This window comes from Meles meles, chromosome 6, assembly GCF_922984935.1.
Source record: "Meles meles chromosome 6, mMelMel3.1 paternal haplotype, whole genome shotgun sequence".
Classification (NCBI taxonomy): domain Eukaryota; kingdom Metazoa; phylum Chordata; class Mammalia; order Carnivora; family Mustelidae; genus Meles; species Meles meles.
The window spans coordinates 63,905,473-63,925,033 of NC_060071.1; the positions used below are offsets into that span (position 1 = coordinate 63,905,473).

The window sequence follows — 19,561 nt, forward strand, 5'->3', positions numbered from 1 at the left end:
CTAATTTGTCTTCTCTAGATTCAGCACATTTCAGCTGATATCCACTGAGAGAAAGTTTTAAGTTGACAAATGAAGATTTAGGTTAGGGTAGTCTCTGAGAAAACTAGACAATGTTAGAATGATGATTGAAGGAAGATGTAGAATTTTTTTTTCCCAAAGATTTTATTTATTTATTTGTCTCAGAGAGAGAGATAGTAAGCACAACAAGGGGGAGTGGCAGGCAGAGGGAAAAGTAGGCTCTCTGCTGAGCAAGAAGACTGATGTGGGGCTCTACCTAGGACCCTGGGATCAGGAACTGAGCTGAAGGCAGACATTTCTAAGGCATCCCTCTTTTTTTTTTTTTTAACATATCTATAAATAAAAGACAGTAGGTGAGGGAAAGGAGGGGGAGAGTATAAGTAACAAACAGAATAGATTAAAAAGTTAGTAATTTGATTCATGTAAGGTTTTAAAAAAATTATTGTTTAAAAAAATCTCTTTGGGGCACTTGGGTGGCTCAGTGGGTTGAGCCTCTGCCTTCAGCTCAGGTCATGATCTCAGGGTCCTAGGGTAGAGCCAGGTAGAGCTCACCAGGGAGCCTGCTTCTCCCCACCCCCTCTCTGCCTGCCTCTCTGCATACTTGTGGTCTCTGTCTGTCAAATAAATAAATAAAATCTTAAAAAAAGAAAATATTTGTTTCTATGGTAGTAAGGGTAATCTCCTTGGCTTTAGGAAGAATTAGGTATACCTTATTAGTACCTCAGTTGATAATTAAAGATTTTACATGAAGTTTTAATATTTTTCTCCTAGCTCCAAACCAGAACAGAGGACTCCAAAATCCAGTTCCTCAACAGAGGCAAAGTAATTCCAGAATTACTATTTTTGATGAAAATGCTGATGAGGCTTCTAGAACAGAGTTGTCTAAGCCTACAGTTCAGCCATGGATAGCACCCCCTGTGTCTAGGGCCAAAGAAAATGAGCTGCAGCCCGGCCCTTGGAACACAGGCAGACCTTTGGAATACAGGGTAAGGACTATTATAGCCAGTGTACTTGCCAACATAACAAAGACTTCAGATTTAGTGTAGAGGAGTATTTTTAGTGTCTCTTTTAATTCCTCCTGAATGATTAGGCATGGTCTGCATATACTTTGTCAGAATGTATAACTGTCGTAATTTTCATTTTCTTCTTCATCGCCAGCCTCGTGGTGGTACAGCTTCTGTGACTACTGTACCCCCTCTACTTCCCAGTTTTACTCCATATGTTGAAGAAACTGCACAACAGCCAGTTATGTGAGTTTGATTTCCTGATGTTTTGAGGGGGTAATTATTAAGAGTGAGCAGGGGTACCTTTATTCTGGTTCCCAAAGGCATTTCCTTCTTTACGGGGATGAAAGTAACCAGACAAAGAAAGTGTGTGTGTGTGTGTGTCTGTGTTTTAATGTCTTTATTTTTTAGAGTATATTAGGAATAAAAGACCATTTGGTAATATTCTTTTTAAGGAATAAACTTCATAGGTTAAATTTAGATTGCTATAGTCAAAGATAATCCCTTTGATTTAAGTGAGATATTCTATTTTTGTTTTGACAGTAATTAGAGATTATGATACTTTTTCCTCTTACCCTGCTCTTTCCTTCTGGATATCTTTTTCTTTTTCTTCCTAACCCTTAGTATTTCTGTTATAGGAAAAAGAATGATAGGTGATACTTAAATCATCAGGCAGTGTGAGATCTTGTCTAATACACACTGCAGAGCTTATAATACTAGGGTCAGATTCTGTGTCCCAGTGCAAGAGTTTTCTCATAACTTATCTATAACCCATCATCACTACATGCTAGGTACGGTAGGAAGGCAAAAATAGATAAGATTCATAGCAAAAAATTCTGCCTAATAAGAGCTCAACACAGGGGAGGATATTCTTAGGAAATTTCTATGAGGGGCACCTGGGTGGTACAGTCGGTTAGGTGTCTGACTTTTGGGTTTGGCTCAGGTTATGATCTCAGGGTCATGGGATCGTCTGTGTACAGAGTCTGCTTGAGACTCTCCCTTTGCTCCTCCCCACTGTGCTCGCTTGCTCTCTCAAGCAGATGAATAAATCTTTTTAAAAAAGAACCAAAGAAAAAAATCCAATGAGCCTTTAAAAAAGATTACCTGAAGAAATTGCTAGCCCACATTTGTGGATATTTAATTTTTCTAATGTTTCAGATCACCTATATATACAATTATGGCAAAATAAATATGGTATAGAAAATGTCGAACTTTATTTTTATTTGAACTGTTCTTCATGGCTGTCTTATTTGACCTATCCGCAACACTTTTCTTTAGTTCGTGTTTTCTTAATGATGTGTTCCAGGGTCTCTTCATAGATTAATATAATCAGCGAAAATTTTTAATAGGAGCTGCAAATATTTCCCCCTAATTTGTTGCTGTTTTTGATCTTGTTTAGCAATAACAATTACCAATATATTTCTAATTCCTATATAGATTTAACAGTCTTCCTTATGGTGTCTGTGTCTCCATCATTCTTTTTTTTTTTTTTTTAAAGATTTTATTTGTTTATTTGACAGACAGAGATCACAAGTAGGCAGAGAGGCAGGCAGAGAGAGGAGGAAGCAGGCTCCCCACAGAGCAGAGAGCCCGATGCAGGGCTCGATCCCAGGACCCTGAGATCATGACCTGAGCTGAAGGCAGAGGCTTTAACCCACTGAGCCACCCAGATGCCCCTCTCCATCATTCTTTGCTGGGATTATTACAACCTACCTAATCTTTGTACTTCTACTGTTACTCATCCCATTCATTCTTTATGCTGTCACAGGTCTGCATTGCAAATCTGATTGATTCATTTTCCTGATCAGAATCCCTCGCTAGGTCCCCATAACCTTTGGGATGAAACCAGAACTCCTTAAGATTAATTATGAGACTGTTCTTGATGTGGCCTCTGCTAACATCTCCGTTTCCTTCCCCATATATAGTCAAACCAGATTGTTTGCAAGTTCCTGAACTTGTCTGGAGCAGCTACCCTTTGGACATTTGGATTGTTTTTAACTTTTTGGCTAATTATGAATAATGCTTCTGTGAACATTTGTGTATATGGGGTTTTTTGTGGACATATGTTTTCGTATTCTGTGAGTATAAACCTCAGAAGGGAATTGCTGAGTCATATAGTAACTCCATGTTTAACATTTTAAGGAACTCTCCAACTGTTTTCCAAAGAGGAAAACAATTTGTTCCCAAATTGCCATAATGAATGAGGGCTCCAATTTCTCCACGTCCTCACCAACATTTGCTATTATTCACTTTCTTTTGGTTTTGTTTTTTTGGTTATTGCCATCCTAGTGGGTGTGAACTGGTATCTCATTGTGGTTTTGATTTGCTTTTTTCTAATGATTAATGATGTTGAACATCTTTTCATGGGCTTATTGGCCATTTGTATTTCTTTGAAGAAATGCCTTTTCAAATCCTTTGCCTATTTTTCAATTGGATTATTTGTTTTTTTATTTTTTAATAGATTTTATTTATTTATTTGAGAGAGAGCATGAGTGTGAGTGGGGGGGAGGGGCAGAGGCAGAAGGAGAAAATCCCTAGTGGACTCCCCACTGATGTCTTAGCCTAAGGCAGGGCTTGACCCCATGACCCTGAGATCACACCCTGAGCTGAAATCAAGAGTTGGTCGCCCAACCCACTGAGCCACCCAGGTGCTCCTGTCTTTATTTTTGAGTTGTAAGGATTTATATATTCTGAGTATAAGTCCCTTATCAGATATATCATTTACAAATATTGTTTCCCATTCTATCAGGTGTGTTTTCACTTTCTTTGTTTTTCTTTTCACTTTCTTGGTGTTACCTTTTAAAGCCCAAAGTTTTAAAAATTTTGATGAAGGGACACCTGGGTGTCTCAGTCATTAAGTGTCTGCCTTCGGCTCAGGTCATGATCCCAGGGTCCTGGGATCGAGCCCCACCTTGGGCTCCCTGCTCAGCAGGAAGCCTGATTCTCCGTCCCCCTCTCCCCCTGCTTGTGTTCCCTCTCTTGCTCTGTATCTCTCAAATAAATAAATAAAATCTTTTAAAAAAATTATTTTTGATGAAGTGCAATTTATTCTTTTCTTTTTTTTTCTTGTATTTTTGGTGCTGTATCCCAGAAGGCTTTGCCTAGCTCAAGATCATGAAGATTTACTCCTGTGTTTTCTTCTGAAAGTTCTATAGTTCTAGCTCTTACATTTAGGTCTGTAATCCATTCTCAGCTAATGTTTGTGTCTGATATAAGAAAGGAGTCCTACTTTATTCTTCTGCATGTGGATATACAGTTGTGGTTTGAAAAAACTTCTTTCCTCATTGGATGGTCTTGGTACTCTTCTTTTCTTTTCTTTCTTTCTTTCTTCTTTTTTTTTTTTTTTTCCAGAGAGGGGTTCAGGAGGAACAGAGGTAGAGAGAAAGAATCTCAAGCAGGCTCCATACCCAGCACAGAGCCTGATGGAGAGCTCAGTCTGACAACCCCTGAGAGTATGACCCAAGCTGAAGTCAAGAGTCAGATGCTTAACTGACTGAGACACCCAGGTGTCACAAATGGTCTTGGTACTCCTGTTGAAAATCAACTGACCATAATATATTTTTGAGACTTTTCTATCGCATTGATCTACATGTGTATCCTTATGCCATATCCTTGATTACTGTAGATTTGTTGTAACTTTTGAAATCTAGAAGTTTGAGTCTCCCAATTCTCCCAACTTAGTTCTTCCATTTAAAGACTGTTTTGACCATTCTGTCCCCTTTGCAATTCCATCTGAATTTTAGGATCATTTTGGTAATTTGTGCAAAATAACCAGCTGGGATTATGTTACAGATTGTGCTCTGAATTTGGTGTTCGATTTAATGAATATTGCTATCTTAATAATATTAAATCTTTTGATCCATGGACATGGACTATCTTTAATTTATATCTTCTTTCATTTCTTTCAACAGTTTACCATAGTTTTCAGAATATAAGTTGTACACTTTTTTAACAAAATGAGTAGATGTTGTTTTTTGAGTTATTTTAGGTTTATAGAAAAACTGTACAGAAAGTACAGAGTGTTCCCATATACTTCCTCCTCCCCCACCCTTTACACAGTTCTTCCTATTAACATCTTGCCTCCCGTGGTTCTTTTGTTGTAATTGAGGTACCAATACTGATACATTATTAACCAATGTTCATAGTTTACATTCGGGTTCATTCCAATTTCTTTTACAGTTCTATGGGGTTTTCAGCTGTCCATCATTACTTTGTCACATAAATAGTTTCAGTGCCTTAAAACTTAACTTCACCTGTTCATTATCCTTTCCTCAAACCCCTGACAACCACTGATCTTTTTATGTCTTTTTATTTCTACCTTTTCCAGAAGTCCTAGAGTTGGAAATAAACAGTATGTAAGCTTTTCACACTGGCTTTTATCAGTAATATGCACTTAAGTTTTCTTCATATCTTTTTTGTGGCTTAATAGCTCATTTATTTTTAGTACTGAATGATATTCCATTGTGTGGATGTTCATCCATTTATGGGAGGACATCTTAATTGCTTCCAGTTTTGGCAATTATGAACAAAGTTCCTCTAAACCCTTGTGTGCAGGGTTTTATGTGGACATAAATTTTGAACTCATATAGCTGGATTATATCATAAGACTCAGTTTTGTAAGAAAGTGCCAAACTCTCTTCCAAAGTGGCTGTACCATTTTGCATTCATTCATACCTCCACATCCTTGTCAACACTTGGCGTTGTCAATATTTTAGATCTTAAAGATGTATGGTGGTATCTCATTATTTTAATTTGTAATTTCTTGATAACATGTGATATTGAGTATATTTTATATGCTCATTTGCCTTCTGTATATCTTCTTTGGTGTTTGTCTATTCACACTTTTAAAAATTTATTCTGAAGTACTTCACTCTTTTTGGTGCTGCTGCGGATAGAAATGTTTTCTTAATTTACTTTTCCATTCATTGCAAGTGTATAAAACACAATCATTTTTCATATATTGGTTTTATATCCTGCTTTTTTGGTGAACTCATTATTTGCCCTAGTCGTTTTTATAGATTCTTAGGATTTTCTGTACATAAGATCATGTCATCTGCAAGTAGAGATCATTTTATTCTTTTCCCACCTGGATGTCATGTTTCTTTTTTAGTTATGCTTTATTTCTTTTTTTTTCTGATTGCCCTGGCTAGAAATTCCAGTACAGTTTTGAGTAGAAGTGGCAAGAATGGGCATTCTTATCTTGTTCCTGATCTTAGAAGGGAAGCATTCAGTTTTTCATCATTAAGTATGATGTTTGTGTGTGTTTTTTGTAGATGTCCTTTATTAGGTTGAACAGGTTGAGGAAGGCTTTTAGGTGTGTAGAAGCTTGGTCCCTACCATTAATAAAAGTTCTGATTTAGTAGATCTGGGGTAGGGACAAGATGTCTGGGCTTTTTGTTTGTTTGTTTGTGTAGATTTTATTTGTTTATTTAGAGAGAGTGTGAGCAGGGGGAGAGGCAGAGGGAGAGGGAGAGAGAGAGAATCTGAAGGCAACTCTGCACTGAGTGTGGAGCCCGATGTGGAGCTCCGTTTCAGGAACTGAGATCATGACATGAGCTGAAATCAAGAGTCAGATGCTTAACTGACTTAACCAGGTGGCGAGGACCGGATACCTTTAGCTGTAAAAAGACACATAAGAAAATAAAAAGTATTTAAGGAATTCTGTCCATAGCCAGGATTGAGAATATCTACCCCATTTTGCTTGAAGTATTTTATACTTCATTCTTTCCAAACCTGTATTATCACTTTCATTCTTCCCCTTCAACTGAGAACCTTGAACTTCACATTCCTGAATGTTGTTATTCCTAACTCTAATTGTTTTTGGCAATAAACAGTAGCAAATGGGCTATATTGAATAAGTTAATTTTTTTCATACACTGGGTTTAAGATACGATATTCAGATCTGTTTTACCTATAAGGAATATAAGCTATTTGATGACCCTAACTTATGGCTAATTTCATTCCTCATCATAACAGAATAATACTCAGAACATAATTATTGATAATCCACATAAATTATTTTTTAGCCTCTTTTCTCAATTTTTTTTTATTTTTTGAAATCAATTATACATAGTCTTACTACTGACATTGTCCCTGTGTTCTTTCAAAACATGTAAGAAATAACTCATTTGACCTATATGGTGAATAATAATTATTTTTCTTCTTTAGAACACCATGTAAAATTGAACCTAGTATAAACCATATTCTAAGCACAAGAAAGCCTGGAAAGGAAGAAGGAGATCCCCTGCAAAGAGTCCAAAGCCATCAGCAAGAGTCTCAGGAGAAAAAGGAGAAGATGATGTATTGTAAGGAGAAGATTTATGCTGGGGTGGGGGAGTTCTCCTTTGAAGAGATACGGGCTGAAGTTTTCCGGAAGAAATTAAAAGAGCGAAGGGAAGGTATGTGTATTGATCTAGTTCACAGCAAAATTTCTTGGGAATTGTAATCTTTATCACTGCCCATTATTTTCGCAAGCATTCCCTCTATTCCAGTGAAGCAGCTCTGATCATGGTCACCAGAAACCTCCTTTTTGCCAAATCCAGTGGCCATTTATCAGTCTTGATCTTTTTTGCCATCTTGGCTTCACTTGATACAGTTGATGAGATACTTGTTTATTTGAAATGCTTCTCTTGGCTTCTTCCCTTTTGTGTATTCCCTCTCAGTTTCCTTCACTGCTATTCTTCTCATCAAAAAGCTATTCTTCTCATCAAAGACTTCTTCCTAAGACCCAGAATAGAGTCTTGGAATAATCTAATTGTCTTTTCTTTCAACAACTATCACTAGGTAATAGATTAAATACTGTTTACAAGGTGGGGATTCTCGAATTTATATCTCTATCCCTGACATTTCACCTGAACCCTAAACTTCTATTTAGTTACCTGTATCTATTGACTATTCCAACAGACATTTTTAAAAATTGTTTTTTAATTTTTTTTATGTAGTTAGTTACCATACAGTACATCATTTGTTTTTGACGTAGTGTTCCATGATTTATTGTTTGCATATGACACCCAGTTCTCCATGCAATCTGTGCCCTCCTTAATACCTATCACCAGGCTAACCCATTCCCCTCACCCTCCAACAGACATTTTTAAACTCAACATAGCCAGAACAGAATTATTGATTTCTGCCAAAACCACACCCCAAAACATGCATACCACAGGCTCCAAAGACCTTTTTTGACAGAATAAATTGCTATGAGGACTAATGCATCGGCCGACCTTACTGTTTCTAGCTGAGCTACTGACCAGTGCCGAGAAGAGAGCAGAAATGCAGAAACAGATTGAAGAGATGGAAAAGAAGCTAAAAGAAATTCAGACTTCTCAGCAAGAAAGAACCGGTGATCAGGTCATTTCTCTCTCATTTTTTTGTTTTGTTTTTTTTCTTTAAAGATTTATTTATTTATTTTAGAAAGAGAGCATGCAAGCAGGGAGAGGGATAGAGGTTGAGGGAAAGGGGAAGCAGACACCTCACTTAGCGCCGAGCCCCATGCAGGGCTCTATCTCACACCCTGAGTTCATGACCTGAGGTGAAATCAAGAGTCACATGCTTAACTGTGCCACCCATATGTCCCCATTTCTCTTTTTTTTAATATAGAAAACTATGCTTATTGAAACAAATTTAAACAATATCAAAGCATAGAAGATAAAAATCCTCCCAACCCCCATTCAGAGTTTCTGGTAGTTTCATTGCTGTTAGTAGCAACAAAGTCCAGCAGGAGAGTAATTTAACAGGTGACCTCAAATGGAAATTGAGCCACTAGAAGCAATGTAATTTACTGACTTCTTTTTATTCTAGTCATGTTGCATGTCACCCAAAAAAATTTGGTATATGCTTGGCACTGCTCAGTTGAGTACAATAGAAACAGTTTATACTAGGAACGTAAATTATTAGAAAGAACTTTTATAGCAGAGATATTTTATATGGTTAGTGGTTGTCTAGGCGAAGAGTATGGTAAACCTAATTTTGGAACTAAAGCTTGAAAATAGGTAGGATCTTTTAGATAGGAGGGACACATTCATTTTGTTTATTTAATGCAAATAGCACGAAGAAAAGATGCCTACAAAGGAGACAGCTGAACTGCAAATTGCTTCAGGGTCTCAGGAAATACCAGGAATGGCCCTATCCAGTTCTGTTTGTCCAATAAACTCTTATGCCAGGTAAGACCACATTTAGTGGAAGGGATGATGCTTATAGAGGGCACTTAGAACCAACCTTTTACTCTAATGACTTGGTCTTTTATAATATCAAGACAGATCTCTGCAAATCTCTGTCACAACATAAGTTCTGATGCTGATGAGGGAAGACAGGGTACTGACTTTTTTTTGTTAAAAAAAATACATGTTTGGGGTACCTGGGTGGCTCAGTGGGTTAAAGCCTCTGCCTTTGGCTCAGATCATAATCCCAGGGTGCTGGGATCGAGCCCCGCATCAGGCTCTCTGCTCAGCAGGGAGCCTGCTTCCCCCTCTCTCTACCTGCCTCTCTGCCTACTTGTGATCTCTGTCTGTCAAATAAAAAATTAAATTAAAAATCTTAAAAAAAAGAATTATTAAAAAAAATACATGTTTCTTATTGAAACAATCAAACATAATTTCTTTAAAAAGATTTTATTTATTCATTTGACAGACAGAGATCACAAGTAGGCAGAGACGCAGGCAGAGAGGGAGGGAAAGCAGGCTCCCCGCTGAGCAGAGAGCCCGAGGCGGGACTTGATCCCAGGACCCTGAGATCACGACCTGAGCCAAAGGCAGAGGCCCAACCCACCGAGCCACCCAGGCACCTCTCAAATATAATTTTTTAAAGATAAAACCACCCATTTCTACCACCAAGAGATTATTGCTATTAACATAAGTATATTCCTTATGTGTTCTGTTTTTTGTTTTATTTGATAAAAATGAGAGCTTACCATTTTGTTATCTGCTTATACTGTTAATGTTACAACATCTATTATCAAATATACTTCTATAAAGCAATTTTAATGATCAAAGGTTTTATCTTCTTAAAGAATTTGGATCAACAGTATTAGAATTTTTTTTTTATCTTAGAGAGAAGAAGATTATATTTAATGAAAAATCCTCTTGGACTTATAAGAATTAAGTAATTCTTTTTGTGGGTACTTAGGATATGTCTTAAAATAAGTTTCTTTACAGAGAGACTTCACCTGAAGAAAACATTTGGCAAGAACCTCATTCTAAAGGTGAGTTGCATTTGACAATGTCATGAAAAACTTAACAATAACAAACACATTATGTAATATGTGGTAAATATTTTTCTTAATTATGGTAAAGGGAGTTGTAAGAATACAGAGGGGAACAAGATAGTATATCTTTGAGTTATAGAATTCAGTTATAAGCATGTAATTTGAGATAGGGAAGACATTTAAGAGTGTTTTTGTTTTTATAAGATTCCTTGGTGCTTTGAAATGTTTAGTTTAAATGTAAATTTAAGTTTATATTAACTACTGAATATCATCTCCCACCTTAGCAGTGTACACTCAGCTAAATCTTTCAGTAGTATTTAGCAGCCAAGAAAGTGGTTTTTCAGAAGAAAGAAAAAAAATGTCTAAAACTGAAGCTATTTGGGGGTACCTGGGTGGATAAGCGCCTAAGTGTTGCCTTTGGCTCAGGTTATGATCCCAGACTTCTGGGATCAAGGACCATGTCAGGCTCCCTGCTCATCAGGGATCCTCCTTCTCCCTCTGCCTCTCCCCCTGCTTGTGCCCTCTCTCCCTCAAATAAATAAATAAAACTTTAAAAAAATATATTAAAGCTATTTATATTCAAATTTATTATCTTTTTTTTTTTAAGATTTTATTTATTTATTTGACAGAGAGAAAAAAGAGTGAGCAAGCACAAGCAGGGGGAGTGGCGGGCAGAGGGAGAGAGAGAAGCCGACTCAGCATTGAGCAGGGCGTCCGATGCAGGACTCAATCCCAGGACCCTAATATGAACTGAGCCAAAGGCAGACACTTAGCCAACTGAACCACCCAGGCACCCCAAATTTATTCTCTTTTCATTTAAAAGTACATTAAATGTGGTAAAACATAACTATCTACCTATTAGTAGTTTAAAAAATGTATAAGATATGATTAAAACCCCAACTCTAACCACCATTTTATAGGAAATACAAAGCCTGGAGGAACATGTTAAGCAACACAGGAAGATTTAATTGGCAAAAAAAATCCAGGCTTATTGGGCAAACAACCCAGTTTCTTCAACAGAAAATTACTAAAACAACAACAAACCCTAAAGAATCAAAGTGATTTAGGAGGCGTTTCAACCAGTCACAATATACTAATCTGCATTCTCAATTCAGACTTTCTAAATAATTTTGGTAAAAAGTGAATCTTCTGATTGGATATATGATACTCAGAAATTACTAATCTTATAGGTATGATTATGTTTTGAGATTATTCTTTTTTGAATGAGCCTCTCTTTTAGAAATACATACTGAAATATTTACAAATGATATGATGTCTTAGATTTGCTTTAAAATAATTCAGAGTTGAGTTGGGTTTGGAAAATAGTAGCAGTGGTGGGGAATAAAGATGAGACAGTCATTCATGTTTAGGTAACTGTTATTAAATGATCTCTACTTTTATATGTTTTAAATTATTCACTTTATTTTATTTTCATTTTTTTAAAAGATTTTATTTATTTGACAGACAGAGATCACAAGTAGGCAGAGAGGCAGGCAGAGAGAGAGAAGGGGAAGCAGGCTCACCACTGAGCAGGGAGCCTGACGCGGGGCTTGATCCCAGGACCCTGGGACCATGACCCGAGCCGAAGGCAGAGGCCTTAACCCACTGAGCCACCTAGGCGCCCCCAAAATTATTCTTTTTTTTTTTTTTTTAATGTATTTACTTGACAGATAGAGATCACGAGTAGGCAGAGAGGCAGGCAGAGAGAGAGGAGGAAGTAGGCTCCCCGCGGAGCAGAGAGCCCAATGCGAGGCTCGATCCCAGGACTCTGGGATCATGACCTGAGCCAAAGGCAGAGCCACCCAGGTGCCCCCAAAATTATTCATTTTAAAGAACAGATTACCTTTCTGCTTCAATAGCACAAAGTATTAATTGACCTAGATGTCTTGAAGGATAGGCATTTACTCTTAAGAGCATAAATCTGTTCTCTTTTTCTATAGGTCCCAGTTTACCTTTCTCCATTTTTGATGAGTCTCTTCTTTCAGAAAAAGAAAACACCAGGTTTGAAGTTTTTTGGTTTGTTTTGATACTTTAAAGTCTTCTATTATTATAAATAAGGTTGCATTAAGGGCTACTGTTATCTATGTGAACAGAAAAATAAATTAAGTGTTTTTTTGCAGTCATCCTGCAGCTCCCCCACGGAATGTAGCCCAACGAAGACCCTTTGCAGTTCTCAAAACTTCAGAAAGCATCAACTCAAATGAGGATGTGTCTCCAGATGTTTATGTAAGGAACAGTATTCCTAAGTTAGTATAAGCAGACTTGCGAATTGTTTCATGCAGTTCTTACAAAGTTAGGGTTAAAATTAAAATCACAGGCTTCAAATTTAAGCACATGAAAAGATGCTTAACATTTTTAGTCATTAGAGAATGTAGATCAAAACCACAGTGAGATAGTACTTCACATGCACTGTGATGACTATAATCAAAGACAGAAAATAACAAGTGTTGGTGAGGATGTGGAGAAATTAGAACCCTCATACAGTGCTGGTAGGATTATAAAATGGTGCAGCCACTTTGGAAAACAGGTTGGTAGTTCCTCAAAATGTTAAACATAGAGTTACCATATGTATGACCTAGCAGTTCTCTCCTAGGTATATATCCAAGACAATTAAAAACATGTTTACATTTTTGGGCGCCTGGGTGGCTCAGTGGGTTAAGCCGCTGCCTTCGGCTCAGGTCATGATCTCAGGGTCCTGGGATCGAGTCCCACATCGGGCTCTCTGCTCAGCAGCGAGCCTGCTTCCCTCTCTCTCTCTCTGCCTGCCTTTCTGTCTGCTTGTGATCTCTTTCTGTCAAATAAATAAAATCTTTTAAAAAAAAAATTAAAAAAAAATAAAAACATGTTTACATTTTAAAAAATTGTACGTGAATGTTCATGGCAACATTATTTATAATAGCTAAAAGATACTAGCATTTATCCTATAATTTCATTTGTTATAAACCCCCTTATTTATTTATATTAATACTATTATTGGTTTTTGTTTTGTTTTGTTTTATATAAATTTACTTTTTTTTTTCAGCATAACAGTATTCATTGTTTTTGCACCACACCCAGTGCTCCATGCAATACGTGCCCTCCCTATTACCCACCACCTGGTTCCCCCAACCTCCCACCCCCACCCCTTCAAAACCCTCAGGTTGTTTTTCAGAGTCCATAGACTCTTATGGTTCGCTTCCCCTTCCAATTTTTTTTTTTTTATAAACATATAATGTATTTTTATCCCCAGGGGTACAGGTCTGTGAATCGCCAGGTTTACACACTTCACAGCACTCACGATAGCACATACCCTCCCCAATGTCCATAACCCCCTCCCCCTCTCCCAACCCCACCTCCCACCAGCAACCCCCAGTTTGTTTTGTGAGATTAAGAGTCATTTATGGTTTGTCTCCCTCCCAATCCCATCTTGTTTCATTTATTCTTCTCCTACCCCCCTAACGCCCCATGTTGCATCTCCACATTATTATTGTTTTTTAAGAGGATCCATACCCAGCATGGAGCTTGAACTCACGAGCCCAAGACCCAGAGTCACCTGCTCTACCAACTGAGCCAGCCAGGTGACCCTGAAACCCTTTCTTAAGTATATGCGTGTAACCTACCAGATGTTAAAACAACTGTTCCCTCTGGGGAGTAGTAGTTGAGGTGGAGATGGGGGTCAAGTGCAAGAGGGAGACTTTTTCACTATATATCCTTCTCAACTAGTTGACTTTTTAAACCATATACATGTATTACTTTGAAAGACAAAAGAAGGCACTTGAGTGGCTCATTTGGTTGTGTCTGACTCTTGGTTTCAACTGAGGTCATGATCTCCGGGTCCTGGAATGGAGCCCTGTGTCAGGCGCCATGCTCAGCCAGCACTGTGCTTGAGATTCTCTCTCTCCCTTTGCCCCTCCCCGCTGCTTGCACATGCACTCTCCCTTAAATAAATAAATCAATCTTTGAAAGACAAAGGAATATTTTTTTAAATTTTCCATTTTTTTAATACTTTATACTCCATCTTTTCTACAGTCACTGTGAATTACCTTTAAGTAATAAAATAAAAATTCAACATTTGGCATAGAGGAAGACTTAAAAGCTAGGAGGATAGCAAATTATTAGAACATTTTCTAGGTCAAAGCCAGAAGAAAAATAGAATTACTCTAGTTCTTAGGTGAAACTGGTTGGGAAAAAATTATCCAGTATTTTTCCTTTGTATGGCGATTCCTCACAGTATACTTTTAGATAATACATAGTTTGCTATTTTCATGATATAAAACCTTTTCCCTCAAATGTTATGATGTGCTTTTTTAAATTATCTTTTCTAGAGATTCTTATACTCTACTTCCGTACCCTACATCAAAAATCACTTATCTAATGTTTGTCTCTCTGAATAAAAAAGGTAGGTCCTCTATATGCTCACTGAAATATTTCAGCTAAACTTCACGAATTTTTTTTTAGGATGAATTTACAGGACTTGAGCCCTTGAGTGAGGATGCTATTATCACAGGTTTCAGGAATGTAACTCTATGTCCTAACCCAGAAGATACTTGTGACTTCGCCAGAGCAGCACGTTTTGTATCCACTCCTTTTCATGAGATAGTGTCCTTGAAGGATCTCCCTTCTGATCCCGAGAGACTGCTACAGGAGGAGGACCTAGATGTGAAGATCTCTGAGGACCAGCAGACTGCTTGTGGCACCATCTACAATCCAACTCTCAGCACCAAGAAGCTCAGGTGATTGATTGTAGGTTGTACAAGCCAGATTGTCTGAGTGATCTCGTATTCTGTGTGTGCTTGTCAGTTTGAGCAATCATTTATCAAGTTCTTACTACCTGCCAGGTTCCATGCAAAGTGCTTTACATGACAGTGGGACTCCCCCTGACAAAGTGGTCGTGGTATTTGGTAATTGATTTGAGTATGAGGGTTAGAAGAAGTCAATTTTTATGGTTATGAGACTGAGAGCCCCAGGAGGATTCTGGTGTCTTTGAGGAAACTTGGTAAACTATGCCTGTTGGGGAGACAGGAGGCATTTTGTTTTTCCTTTAATATTAAGTTTTAAATAATGGTAGAATAGTTTGATACTAATTTCAGATAGGCTAGAAGTGTACTTTTTTTTTCTTTTTAGATTTTATTTATTTGAGAGAGAGATCATGAGTGAGGGGGTGGGGCAGAGGGAGAAGTAGACTCCCTGCTGAGCACGGAGCCTGATGTGAGACTCGATCCAGTGATCCTGCTATCATGACCTGAGCTAAAGGAAGATGTGACTGAGCCATGTAGGCACTCAGAAGTATACTTTTTTAAGTATCTTTTAGGGGTGCCTGGGTAGCTCAGTTGGTTAAGTAGTCAACTCTTGATTTTGGCTCAGGTTATGATCTCAGGATCATGAGATCAAGCCCTGGGTCTGGCTCTGTGTTTAGCATGGAGTCTGCCTGAGATTCTGCCTCTGCCTCTGTCTCTCCTCCGCTCTCCCTCTCTTTCTCTCTCTCTACTAAATAAAAATAACTAAATAAATAAAATCTTTTTTAAAAAAGTATCTTTTTTAATGGGGAGGTGGAAATGAGTAAATGGTATGAAAAAATGGTGTAGAGAGCCACAGACAAAGCCTTTTGATGTATTTGTATTTTAAAGTTGGCTAAGTTAAACAAATGTTGGTTTTAGGAATATTGTTTAATTTGCCAATTTGTGCTTTTAAAACTGCATTTTAAAATTTTTGTCCAATAAACTTTTTATCACATTTTTGTTAGCATGCTTTCATCTTGAGCGATTCAGGTTTCCCTTTTTCTTTCTTGATCTTTTCTTATTAAAGAATAAACTGTCTAGAGAAAGGATAAACAAGAAAAAAGTACCTTAGTCAGTGTTTCTCAGTAGTATAGAATAGATGTAGATTAGGGATTTGCTATTGATTAGGTAAATAAAGCATAAATTTAGGAAATCTAATGCTCAGCATTGACCGTCAACCAGGGTAGGTAAAGTCACCTAAATTCTGATTATAAATCTATATCTGTTTCAGGAAAATAATGGACTTTGAAAATTAGACTAATGAATATTAAATAAAATAACAAAGATAAAGTGATACCTATTATCCCTATGAGAATTGACTCATTTGTGGTTCTTTCAGCCCGATTATCGAAGATAGCCGTGAAGCCACACACTCCTCTGGGTTCTCTGGGTCTTCTGCCTCAATTACAAGTTCCTCCTCCATCAAATGTCTTCAAATTCCTGAGAAACTGGAGCTTACTAATGAGACTGCAGGTAGCTTCATACCACTTGTAAGCAAACCTCCATACCCATGTCTACTGAACACTTATATATCTCAGCAAACTGAACTACGTGTTTTTTTTCTAATAGAAAAAAAGTTTCCATAAATTGTACAGTTTCTAGAATGAATCAGTATTAACTGAACACCATAAAGACCTGAGGTAGATGACTTTTGCTAGGTTAGCTGTGTTGATTGTGCAATCTTGTTTTTTCCTCTCCTCTGTTTATAACACCCATTTTAGGTTTGGGGGGTGATGGAGTTTTTGGTTTGTTTGTTTTCAACTTTTTTTTCCCCCAGACAACCCTACTCAGTCACCCTGGTGTCCCCAGTATCGCAAACAACTACTAAAATCTCTAATGGAGCTGACGGTCTCTGCAGAGTTTTTTATAGAAGATAGACCAATGCCTAAGTTGGAAATAGAAAAGGAAATTGAACTGGGTAAGTATCATTGAACACGTGAGCTTTTTTTGTGTGTGTGTGACACTGTAGAAGTAAGTGATTATTTGTACTTGAGCTTGTTGCTTGAGCACGGTAAATATTTTTAGAATCTAAGAAACAACATTATGGGGGTACCTGGCTGGCTTATTTATTCAGTGGAACATGCAACTGTTGATCTCAGGTCGTAAGCTGGACCCCCACACTGGGTTTAGAGTTTACTTAATTAAAACAAAAAATAAGAAAACTCATGTATTAAAAGAAAAAAAAGAACAAAAAGAAACATTATAGAGGTTGACACAGTGATAAGTTCATGTTCTAGTAACAGTATGGATTCTGTCTACCCCTCTTTCAACTTTTAACAATGATTTTGAAAAGTATTCTAACTAGCTGTTAACTGGCAAATATAAAGTACCTTTAGCCCTTAAACCAGGAAGTAAAAGCGAAGGGGCTGTACATATTCACGGTGATCTTTAAATGGAATCAAACCTTCTCAACAGGTAATGAGGATTATTGCATTAAACAAGAATACCTAATATGTGATGATTACAAATTATTCTGGGTGACACCAAGAAACTCTGCAGAGTTAACCATAATAAAGGTAGGGCTGATTCTTTGTCATTTCAGTTACCTTGTAAAAAATAATGTGGGTTGAAGCAGTAACTTTGGCCACATGGTACCATCAACTCCCTTGAATAGTCCATAAGCTTCCTGATAGAAAAGTTGCTGAGAAGTAAAAAAAATCACTCAGCATTGTGTGCCAGGATCAGATGTCAAAAATGAGAGGCAATTGTGTATATCTCTTAAAAGTCCAAACATACTAAATATTCTATCAATTCTATCTTTTTGAGGAAATACCCTGAAATTTTCTGGCCTGCTCCAATCCGGACAAATTACATCCTGGGCATCTCTCTCTCTCTCTCTCTCTCTTCCTGGGCCTCTCACTCTCTCTCTCTCTCTCTCTCTCTCTCACACACACACACACACACACACACACACACACACAGTCACACAGTCACACACTCAGTACTACCTTGACATTTCCATTCTCCATTTTCCTAGGGAGTCACATTACCTCTTTCTTATATTGGATGACCAGTAGTATTAGCTCCCATTTTTATTTCTTTCTTGATTTAAGCCTTCATATTTTAGTAGTCTCCTGAGAAAGGATGCACGGGTATAAATTATTTTGAAATGTTTCATATCAGAAAATTTTTTATTCCACATCTTTACTGGATTGGTAGTTTGAATATTAGAATTCTAGGTTCAAACTTTTTTTCCTTAGATTTTGAAGATGGCTTTATTATCTTTGGGCTTGCAGCCTTGGTTTTTAAAGTCTTTTGCCATTTTTTGTGTGAGACTATTTTTCCCTCTCCCTGAATCCTTGTAGGATCCTCTGTTTGCCCCTAGTATTCTGAAATTCCACAAGTACATCTTTTGATAAAAATCTATTATTGCCCATCTGCTAGACACTGAATGGCCATTTCAGTGTGGAAACTCCTTCAGTTTTGAGAAATTTCCTTCAAATAAATTATTTCTTCTTTTCAGTCTTCTCTGTTCTCTACTTCTAGAATTCCTTTTATTAGGATATAGGGTGTCTTAGAGATCCTTTAAAAATCTTATCTTTTTCTCTCCTTTTCTCTTTGTCTTTTTGTTTTACATTCTGAAATGTTTTGTCAACTTAATATTCAGACTTGTTATTGGGTTTTTCATTTCTTTTGTCATGCATTTGATTTGCCAGAGCTCTTTTTTATTCTCAGAATTTTCTTCTTTATAACATTCTGCTCTTCATTTCAAAGGTAGAATATTCTTTCTCTGAGTGTATTTGCAAGGCTTTAAATTTTTTTCTCCTTACATCATCTGTTTCCTTTTGTCTGTTTTGAACTCTGTCTTTCATATTAGAGGTTTTCTTTAAGACTTTGACTCTATTCATATTTAATTATGAGACTCTAAAAGCTAATTGAAAGCTCTATGTATATAGGACCTTGACAGCTGTTGGGCCTCACAGTAAGAAGATCTTGCTTGGCCATTCAATAAAATGCCTCAATTCTTGATGCCTTTTCTTTTGAGCTAATCAGATTCTTCACAGAAAACTTCTAATATCCTTCCTGGAGCACATAATCCTGGCTGCTAGCTTCTTAAAATCTAAGTGGGAAAATTAGTCTGGAGAGTGGATGGGCAGACAGGTACATCTTAACATTTGAGGTATAAACTTCCCCCACCCCTATCTCCCTTAAACAGTCCCTGGTGACCTCTAGCCCAGAGCCCTTCTGCTTTATACTTTCTAGGGGTAAACTTTTGGTCTTCTAGAATGGAGGAGAGGCAGTTGTTAGGCTGGGCTATAGGAGCAGCAGAGGAGTCTGGGGTTTAACTTCCTCATTAATAGAATTCAACCACTCCTGTGTTTGTTCCTTCTCCACCTTATTTCTCTAGGTAATTGGTGCGATCAGTTTTATACCATGGGGAGATGGTCCTGTGGCATAAATTCGGTTGTGCTCAGCTTTCTCTACTGCTAGAATCAGCTTTCCTTGGGTCTGCTAAGTGGATTGTTACCTCTTACTATACTCTTTCCGGCTTTCAGAATTTGTTGCTGCTATGTTTTTTACTATCGATTTATGACTTTTAAAACATTCCTTTACTACTATTTCTTTTGGGGTATAAAGGCTGG

At 37.4% G+C, this 19,561-nt stretch overlaps 1 protein-coding gene across 1 annotated transcript in view; it reads left to right on the plus strand.

Moving 5' to 3' along the window:
• BUB1B (BUB1 mitotic checkpoint serine/threonine kinase B) overlaps nt 1-19,561 on the plus strand; it is a 49,643-nt gene that overhangs the window by 23,255 nt on the left and 6,827 nt on the right. The window contains exons 7-18 of the mRNA XM_046009574.1: nt 790-1,004; nt 1,177-1,268; nt 7,191-7,420; nt 8,257-8,369; nt 9,066-9,181; nt 10,172-10,218; nt 12,162-12,222; nt 12,342-12,447; nt 14,659-14,933; nt 16,318-16,451; nt 16,756-16,896; nt 17,394-17,494. Coding sequence (XP_045865530.1) covers nt 790-1,004; nt 1,177-1,268; nt 7,191-7,420; nt 8,257-8,369; nt 9,066-9,181; nt 10,172-10,218; nt 12,162-12,222; nt 12,342-12,447; nt 14,659-14,933; nt 16,318-16,451; nt 16,756-16,896; nt 17,394-17,494 — 1,631 coding nt within the window. The remainder of the gene's footprint in view (nt 1-789; nt 1,005-1,176; nt 1,269-7,190; nt 7,421-8,256; nt 8,370-9,065; nt 9,182-10,171; nt 10,219-12,161; nt 12,223-12,341; nt 12,448-14,658; nt 14,934-16,317; nt 16,452-16,755; nt 16,897-17,393; nt 17,495-19,561) is intronic.